This window comes from Galleria mellonella, unplaced genomic scaffold (assembly GCF_026898425.1).
Source record: "Galleria mellonella isolate WM207_F2 unplaced genomic scaffold, CSIRO_AGI_GalMel_v1 utg133, whole genome shotgun sequence".
In the NCBI taxonomy this organism is placed as follows: Eukaryota; Metazoa; Arthropoda; class Insecta; order Lepidoptera; family Pyralidae; genus Galleria; species Galleria mellonella.
The window spans coordinates 4,383,366-4,393,390 of NW_026441990.1; the positions used below are offsets into that span (position 1 = coordinate 4,383,366).

The following is a 10,025-nucleotide window of genomic DNA, read 5'->3' on the forward strand; positions in this document are numbered from 1 at the left end:
ATACCGATAGCGCGGGTGGTGTTACCATTCCATTATCACCCATTAAAAAAAATACGGCATTATAAATTAATTGTGACCTATGAATTCACTGTCTTCCAGTAAATTGGTACAAAAAAAATAAATGTATCAAAATCCATTTTAATTTACATCAGGTACAAGTTACAACTCGATTCCCAAATACAGTATTTATGAATAGGTATAATTATGAATTAAAACCTAATACAGTTTATAATGCCTTCTTCGTTGTCTCCTTTGCTGTTTCAATGAATTCGTCCATCACGTCGCCGCTAACACCAAATTTGAGAGGGTTGTCTTCTGTCAAATACTCGAAGTACCGTCCCACTGCCTCCTCATGCTCCGGGAAGTCCAGGGAACCTGTCATAAATACAATAGTTTATTAATACGTCAGCTGCGACTTTCACGCTAGCCCCTTAGAAAATATTTAACAAAAAGCCTAGTCTGACACTGCGTTTGCCCGTACGGGGTCACCATAGTCAAGACCCTTTCTATCCCAATGGTTGTTGGTTCTTCGAGCTATATGACATTGCCACTTCTACTTTTTTTTTATTGGATGAAATAGAGTGGTAACCTCGCCTGCGATACGCTGGCGGGGCACCAGTGAAGGGTGATCGATGAGGATGAAAACAGGCCAGTTAACCCATCATGATAAATGCATCAGGAATTAATCATGATAGTTTTCAGGGGGAACCGCGAGGAGGTCGACCTGGTTGGGTATATTGCTAGCAATGGGATTCTTAGTCTCCATTACTAACAATCCCTTTTCCCCCCTGCCACTTCTACTTGCTTATGTAGGTTACTTTGGATTTATTGCGGATTTTTTATTTCAGATTCTATCATGCACGAAATTCCGAACACAGCCCTTTCCATAGTTCGCTGAGTATGTCAAATTAGATTAAAATAAAATAATACACAATAATTTTCTGGCTGTTAATATATCTAATATATAAAATTCTCGTGTCGCGGTGTTTGTTACCAAACTCTTCCGAAACGGTTTTACCGATTTTTATGAATTTTGTGTGCATATTGGATAGGTCTGAGAATCGGCCGACATCTATATTTCATACCCCTTGATGATAAGGGTGACCCACCCCTAAATATTTTTTTTTATTTTTTCGATAATTTTTTTTAATTTTATTTTACTATGATATATGAAAAATATTCATTCAACTTCATTCAAATTTCCCGCTTTTACAATCAGCTCCTGTTTTTTAATTGCGATTTTTATATTCCGCAATAGGGTTGCAAGATGGCAATCGAATATAATAATTGTAGTATGATAAATTTTCATGTATAGTTCTAGAAATAAGGTATATGGTAAAACAACGTTTGCCGAGTCAGCTAGTTTATTATATAAAAACCTAATAATTATAATAGATTCAGTTAACATTAACGCAACTGGTGCATATTCAATGTAATTTTACAAAGTAGCATCATAAAAAGACTTCTGCGACGCCAAAACGACGTCATTACTGAGACGTTTTAGAGTTGTGACCTAATATGGCTAAATAATGACTGTAGTTTCAAAATAAATAATTGGAATTCAATTAACAATGTTATAAAAACTAATAAATATTTTCACCCACTGTCATGCAATATGATGTAGTTTTAATTGGTTAACAAGAATTCTGGTTCCCATACCGGGAATCGAACCCGAGCCTCCTGGGTGAAAGCCAGGTATCCTAGCCACTAGACCATATGGGATAGGTAAAATAAGATGAAATTAATATATAATAATGTAGTTTTTATCTATTTGCATTATCTGTATGTAATAAAACTTTAGTAATAAATTAGTTCTAATGACAGTATTTATTTAGGAAAAAACGTAATTAAGTATTTCTATTTTGCTTAGTATAAACTTTTTCGAATTTGTCGATTTCGTTAATTTTTAAGTTTTTTTTTTTATTTTTATTTATAATTGCTTAATTTTTAATGTTTAACACAAGGCATGCTGTGGTTGCCTATAAATGTAAGAACAGTTAGATCTAATCTACTTATTAAAATGATTTGCTGTTTGTTGGTAATCCTATAAATAAATAAATAAAAAAATATAAATAAAAAAAAACTTAATCCTAACTATTATTATAAATGTGAATTTGTTTGTTTGTTACCTATTGGTATCTTAACGGCTAAACCAATCATTATAAAATTTGGCACACGCGTACTGTACAAGAATGGAGAAGGCATTGGCTATTTTTTGTCAGTCAGTGAAAATATCTGTTCATCTCGGTCATGCAGACGAAGTCGCAGGTAATCTATCTCGCTAAAGTAAATATAAATACATAGATATAATTTATTTGCATCACTTGCGGCACACAAATAATATTAGCTATTGGTACATATTTGAAAAGAAATAAAAAAAAAATATAAAAAAAAACAGTAAAAAAGTACATAAAAGGGGTTACACAATTTCTCGTGAGTCCGCCACAGTAAGACAAAATGGTCACATCTCAGTTAATTGCTTTGCCCTCAAAAGAGCAAAACGCTGATTTGCTATTGTGTGTGTTGTGTTAAGCTTCTATTTCATTTAAGTCTTCTACGTCGGATCTAATCGCTAGTAAACAACAAAAAATATTTTAATAAAGCTAGCTCTTACCCGCGACTTCGTTCGCGCGACTGAGATATGTTTATTGACCGGGATGAAAGGAGTCTATTACCTTCTACTTTTCATATAGTACGTGTATACCAAATTTCATAGTGATTACCGTAAAGGCACTATAAGTTTTGTTATTTTAGTGACAAACAAACAAACTCGCTTTCATATTTATATATTAATATTAGTAAGGATTCGTTTATCTACGTTAAAAATGTCCATAATACCGATAAAGGAATGGCAACGCATGGGGAGTATCGTGAGCGAAACAGTATACTCTGTTATGTCCATAATACTGCACATGTCTATAGGCGACGGTTACCACTTTCCGTCAGGTGGGCCCTTCAGCTTGTTTATCATTCTAAGTTGCATAAAAGATAAAAATAAAGTTGTTACCTGTTCTCACCATCCTGATGACGTTCATGGCCTGGTCGGGTAGAAACCTGTGGAAGTGTACCAGGTAGCACGCCAACATCACGCCTGAGCGGCTACGACCTTGCCGGCAGTGGACGCCTACAACCTGGGGAGAATCAGAGCTTGTACAAACGTAATTTTTATGGGTTCCACTATTTTTTTTAATTCGTGATAATGGAATGGTAACCCCACCTGCGCTATCGGGATACCCTGGCGAGGCACCAGTGAGGAATGACAGGTGAGGATGAAAAGGCAGGTCAGTTAGCCCATTGTGGCGAATGACACCAGAATTAACCACGACGGTTTCCAGGGGGAACCGCGTGGAAGTCCTGATTGAGTGTATTGCTAGCAATGGGTCAATTTCCTTATTACTAACAATCCCTTTCCCCCCGGGTTCCACTATTGTTTCTGCCGTGAAGCAGCTGTTCGTACGGCTGCATTTCGATTTGAAAAAAAGTACCAGTGAAATTATAGGGAATGGAGGGAAACCCAAGTCTTTAGGAATTAAAAAGCCTTGGGCTTCGTTCATGGTTCAAGTTCACGGAACTATTCATGTCTATAGGTGACAGCTGATATTTTTCATCAGTAAAATCTTTATTGTATATACTTTACATGACACAATAATAAGATACATACATACATATCTGTCACGCCTGTCTCCCATTAGGGTAGGCAGAAACAATGGAAACAATAATAAGATATATGTTAAATATGATATTTATTATTGTTTTTTTTTTAATGGGTGATAATGAAATGGTCATCCCGCCTGCGCTATCGGTATACGCTGGCGAGGCACCAGTGAGGGATGATGATGAGGATGAAAGCAGGTCAGTTAGTCCATCGTGACGAATTGCACTAGAATTAACCACGATGATTGCCAGGGGGAACTGCGTGGTGTTAGAAGGAGGTAGTAGATGGGGCAGTTAGACTCCGTTACTAAAAATCCCTTTCCCCCCTGTATTATTATATTGGCCGTTAACTATTTACTGCTGAATATAGAGTTTACTCATAACAGAGGGTTTTTTTCAGTTATTGCTACGGTTGGCAGGCGCGTTAGCAACCGCAGTTAGGCATTAGTATTATTGGCAGTATTAAAATATATATTATAGTAATACTAATATTAAAAAAAAATGCTAAATCATTCATCCTCCTAAGTAATGCGCTTATCATGTTTATATTTATATAAATTAACATACTTATATCATATTATAATATGTTCCTTGGGTGGCGTAAGAGACGACTAAGGAAGCTTATGGTCGAGGGATAGGCAGCAGCGTCCCTTTTAAAATATCTCTAAAAGCCTAACTGCGGTTTCCAACCCGTGTTCAGTGTGGCAATTATTGAAAAAAAAAACCCATATGAGGAAACCTGGTTCAGTAGTCGATAGTTAATGACTGAAATAATATTTAAATATATAATAATACATTTCAAATATTTTTATGTAAAGCGTTTGCTTATTTATCCAAATAAATAAATAAATAGACAAGTAATAAGAGGTTACAGTGGAATATTTTATCTCGTTAGCCATTAAAAACATAAACAAATAAATTTTGTACACAGATTTTCGAAAAAAGAAATTAGTAATTAAGTGAAATAGATATTTTTATGTACAATATTCTAGTATAGACAAGACAGTCTTACCTCACCGTTTTTATCTGCCCTTTTGCACACATCAATAAACTTTTTTATATGCTCTAATGTTGGTGCTTCAAATTCTTCTATGGGTATCTCTGTCCACCTTATCCTGGCAACATCGTCAACTGGCGGTTTTTTTCCAGCGGTTAGTGTTACCAGATGTGTGATACCCTGATTGACGATAAATTGAACATTCTCCTTGTTCCTCGGAAAAGCCATTGCTGCCAACTTTTTGGGAATAACCCATGAGAACTTTAAGGGTGGATACGCATCGACTTCTATTTCAGGAAACGGATTTTCGGGTATAATGACAGTGAGATCGTTCCTTATTTCCTTTTTCGCGCCAGCCAAATGTTTATCGTCTTGTTCTGTGATATCTTCCATTCTAGTAATCACTTCATAACTTTCGTCGGCCATGATGCACTGCTTTGTTTTTCACTGCCACAAAATAATAAATACGTAAATGGAACGCAACGTATTTTTTAAATGTTTATTTTTTTTTATTTCAAAATACGAACACAGGCGTTTATCGCGAACACTTTGTCCCGTTTAACCATCTGGTCTGATAATTTTGAATAGACTAATGAAAGGGCAAAGAAACTTGGCACACTCACCTATTTTCTGGAGAGCGTGTAACATTTATTTCTGGAAGCCCACACCTTGGCAACGTATTTCCCATTGCCAAGGGTAGTTTGTCGTTTAACTTTGTATCTTATTGTTTGGCATTAAGAGACACGAAATTATTACATTTTATAATTTTTGTAACAATTAAATTGGCTAAAATGATACGTTGAGTTGTTGTGAAAAGCGTGATTTATTAAGTTGAAATAATTATATACCAGATTCATTATTTTAGTTTGTGACGCTCTACTGTTCTCAATGGAACTGTGACGTCTTTCCTTCGCATTGTAAACAAAGTCAGGAAGCAACTAATAATTGTTAACTGGCGTGTTATTGACCATTAAACATTCTATTTGTTTAGACAAAACTGTTGTTTGTTTTGATTTTTATAGTTTTGGCGTACTTAAATTATTTTAGTCTTAAAACATCACAAAATAATTCTGATTACAATATACATGTAAAATTAAAAGTTTATTAAAGTAGCAAGTTTCTGAATTAAAATAAAATGTATTTAATTTTGCTTCACAGTTAGTTTAATTTCCAATTATTTAAATTGTCACTAGGTTGCTTTTCAATAATTACATACAATTACCTATTTAGATCTAACCTAAGTATAGGCAATGTTAGTGTTTTTATTTATTTATTTATAAAAGACACACCAACAATATGCTCACAATAATTAAGCAGAGAATATACAATGTTATTAGTAAGTAAAAGAGAAAAACTACTATTCAAAAATGCTTAAATCTATGTTTGAACAAAAAAAAAATCTTACTCCTCACTACCAAGCTTAAGGCCATATGAACACATCAATTAAAGGTGTATACAGCTCTCACAGATAAGCGTCAATGTACACTAACTAACAATTATACAATTAGAAAAGACCTAACTACCAATCCATATTATTAATAAGCCTAGTAAACTGCACTAAAGAATTACCAAAGATGTCGATCATTTTGAAGCACTAGGTGAGTTATAAGAATAATTATACTTACATTTTAACGAGACTTAACCTATCTGATTCAAGAGTAGAACTGAATTTATCACTTCTATAGTCGAGATGTATTAATAATGCAAAAATTATTAAAAAAAATATAAACAATCATAGAAATTTATACTTTATTGTACGGTGTTAGAATTGAATATGAAATTGGGAGCAGTGGAGGTTCAATTTGGCGACCGAAATGGGGTAATGGTCAAATCGAAATACGTACTACCGTAGATAGGTATCTAAGCTACTTTGCCAACTTGGTATTAAGAAGTAGGCTAATATTGTTATTAGATGGGGGGGGGGGGGAAGGAATTGTAAGTAATGTCCTCATTGTTAGCTATATCCTCTATCAGGTCGTTGACGTCTGGAAACTGTCATGGTTATTTCTTGCAGAATTCGTCACTATGTGCAAACCTGAGGGACTACCATGAAATGAAATTCCGAATTTTCGGGCTCAATTTTTCATTTCATTTTTCATTTCATTTTTCATAAATCCTACCATAAAAGTAAAAAAGAACGATACTTTAGCATTTATAATATTTTTAAACGGTATGTATCAAGTAATTTTAAAATCAAATTTTTGTTTCGTTCGGATCCGAAATTTCGGAAAACATTTCATGGTAGGCCCTCTGATCTGCTCTCATTATACATTATTCCTCACTGGTGCCCCGCTAGTCTTTACTGATAGCGCAAGCGGGGTTAATATTTCATTCTCACTCGTTAAAAATTTCTGATATTACAAGTTTTTACTGTGAGTAAAGAGCGTCTTTACATTAGCAGAGGATGTAGAGAGGAGAAGGAAGTATTGTATCGCTCTCATAGAGAGGAGAGACCTACTTTACTCTGCAATCGAGCGAACGAAGGAGTACAAAAGTAGATACTTTTGTACTATTTCGTTCATAAAAGCAAAAGTACCTATTTTATTTTTTCTTTTTGGAACGGTAGGTCTGGTTATTATGACTGTCTATTTACATAATTATAGATTCTATGAAAGGAATATTTGGCTTCGTTTCATATTTTTTTCAGACAATGAAGGTGGAAAACAAAAACATTAGGACGACCTTTCCATAGTATGGGAATGAATGTAAAACATTTGATGCCATAGTTCGATGGGCATAAGTTACATTGTTACCGGGGTGAAAGAGATTGTTAATAATAAGGTTTAACAGCTCCATTACTAGCAATATATACCCTATCAGGTCGACCTCCACGCGGTTGCCACTGGAAAGCATCGTGAATATTTGTCTATATTTGTCATGGAGGACTACGTGTACGTATGGGTGAATGCTGGTCAGCTGATCAGTAGTCATCTTCACCAATCATCCCTCACTGGTGCCCCACCAGTGTATATCGATAGCACAGACGGGCACATTCCATTATCAGCAAATAAATTTATCCCTACCGTTCCAATATCTATATATTGGGTTTCTCTGGATACCGCGTAAAAAGAAGCAACCCTAAATCAAGGTTAATAACCCATTTTCGTGGCGAAGACATTAAAAACAAGGTCAAAAGTATTTTCGCCGCTGAAAACCGGGACGAGAACGGATATTTTAAATAAGTACCTGTCTCACTGCCTGACTGACATATTTAGATATATATCCCGCTCACAGCTGACTTAATAGTGGGAGAAAGGGATTTTTTTTTTTTTTTTTTTTTTTTTATAGAACTTAGAATGGCAAACAAGCTGACGGCCCACCTGATGGAAAGTGGTAACCGTCGCCTATAGACATGAGCAGTACCATGGACATAACAGAGTATACTGTTTCGCCCATGATACCCCCCATGCGTTGCCATTCCTGAGGACTCAGGTGTTATTCCTCTGTACCCAGTAAATTCACGCCATATCCCACCCTTCAAACCGAAACACAGCCATGCAAACACAACTGCTTCACGGTTGAAACACGAATGGGACAGAGGTACCCAAGCAATCGACTTTTGTACAAAGTCTCCCTCTGGATTGTTAGTAAGAGGAACTTACTTCTCATTGCTAACAATGCATCTTGTTGAGAGAAAAAGAATCGTTAATAATCGAGACTAAGGGCCCCGATGCTAATAATATACCCTAACAGGTCGACATCCCCGTGGTCCCTCTGGAAACCATCATGCTGAATTCCACGTATATTCATCACGATTGGCTACCTGCCTTTTCGTCTTCACCTATCATCTCACACTGATGCCCAGCCAGTGTATACCGTTAGCGCAGGCGGGGTTACTATTCCATCACTACCTATTAAAAAAATTTACCCTATTAGGTCAATCTCCCCGCGGTTTTTCTTGGAAGCTATCATGGATAATTCTTTTTGAATTGACGAATTCAAAAAGAATTATCGATAGGTCAACTGACCTGCTTTCATCCTAGCTGTCATCTCGCCAGCGTATACTGTTCACATAGGCAGGGTTAATATTCTTTTTAAAAACATCCACAGCTCTTTGGCGCTGGGGGGGGGGGGGGGGGGAAGGAATTGTTAATAATAAGGTTAAACAGCTCCATTGCTAGCAATATATATCCCATCAGGTCGACCTCTACGCGGATCCTCCTGGAAACCATCGTGGTTAATTCTTGTGAATTTCGTCACGATGTGCTAACTGACCTGCTTTATTCTTATCTATTACTGGTGCCCCGCCAGTGTATACCGATAGCGCACGCAGGGTTACTATTCCATTATCATCTATTAAAAATATCCTTAGTTTATCAGTGCACTTCATAAACATATTTATAAACATATTCATATTATATGTAATCCGTTTGAAATCCCTGATTTATATATGCAGTGATATATTTGTTTCTTAACATACTTGTCGTGAGTTTTTTCAACAAAGACCCGTTGTGTCATCGTTTCACATAAACGAAAAATTATATTAAATGACTGAACATTTATTAGATTTACAGCTTGTAAACAAGTCTATTTGAATAAACATTATTTACATTCTATTCAATTATCTTCATTAAATGAAATAATATGAAACATTTCTCGTGTCATTGTTACACATAAACGAAAAATAATTGAATGCCTTCATTAAAAGCATCTATTAGAAATAAATGAAATACTTCTACAGTCTAATGAAGTAATCGAACACCGAAACTTTTAGAGCTTTGTTTCTCAACCGGGGAGTTGAGACCTTGGGGGGTGGAGGGTCGCGTCCTTTATTAAAGGGGGTCGGTGTGTTAAAGAATAATAGGACTTCGAAAGATTCGTTTAAAATAGCGATGCGCGACTTTACAAATCCTATTACTAATTATTCGACTGGGTACTTGATTACTTTTAGCTAAAATCATTCAGTTTTTTTATTACCTGTCCACTGCTAAACATAGGCCTCCCGTATCTAGGGGAGTTTTGCCAGTAATTGCCACGTTTGTAAGGCGGATTAGCAACCGTAGTTAGGCTTTTGGTGATCTTTAAGAGGAATGCTGCTACCCATCCCTCAACCACTATGTTACCTTAGTCGCCTTTTACGACACCCACGGGAAAGAAAGGGGTGACCCATTCTATGCCGGGACCACACGGCAACTACTTTGGTAGAACGCTAATATCAAAATTGAAGTCAGGTTTTGATTTAAAAATAAATACCAGAGGAAGACTTTGTACAAAAGTCGATTGCTTGGGTACCTCTGTCGCATTCGTGTATCAACCGTGAAGCAGTTGTTTTTGCATAGCTGTGTTTCGGTTTGAAGGGTGGGATATGGCGTGAATTTACTGGGTACAGAGGAATAACATCTGAGGCCTCAGGAATGGCAACACATGGGCGAAA

General features: G+C 36.0%; 1 protein-coding gene and 1 non-coding gene across 3 annotated transcripts; both read right to left on the minus strand.

Moving 5' to 3' along the window:
• Positions 1-122: 122 nt before the first annotated feature.
• On the minus strand, positions 123-6,397 carry LOC113511116 (dual specificity protein phosphatase 23-like). 2 transcript variants are annotated; one of them, XM_031912169.2, is made up of 4 exons: positions 6,277-6,397; positions 4,667-5,098; positions 3,008-3,131; positions 123-375 (listed from the first exon to the last, which is right to left on the minus strand). In XM_031912169.2, exons 2-4 carry the CDS (start codon positions 5,075-5,077, stop codon positions 227-229), a joined length of 684 nt encoding a protein of 227 aa, XP_031768029.1. In that variant the 5' UTR covers positions 5,078-5,098; positions 6,277-6,397; the 3' UTR covers positions 123-226. The 2 variants fall into 2 exon arrangements, with proteins under 2 accessions (XP_031768029.1, XP_026750513.1); XM_026894712.3 differs by lacking the exon at positions 6,277-6,397 and adding an exon at positions 5,275-5,293.
• Trnae-uuc (transfer RNA glutamic acid (anticodon UUC)) lies at positions 1,651-1,722 on the minus strand. The gene has a single exon. It is a non-coding gene; the product is annotated as a tRNA-Glu (tRNA).
• Positions 6,398-10,025: the final 3,628 nt, after the last annotated feature.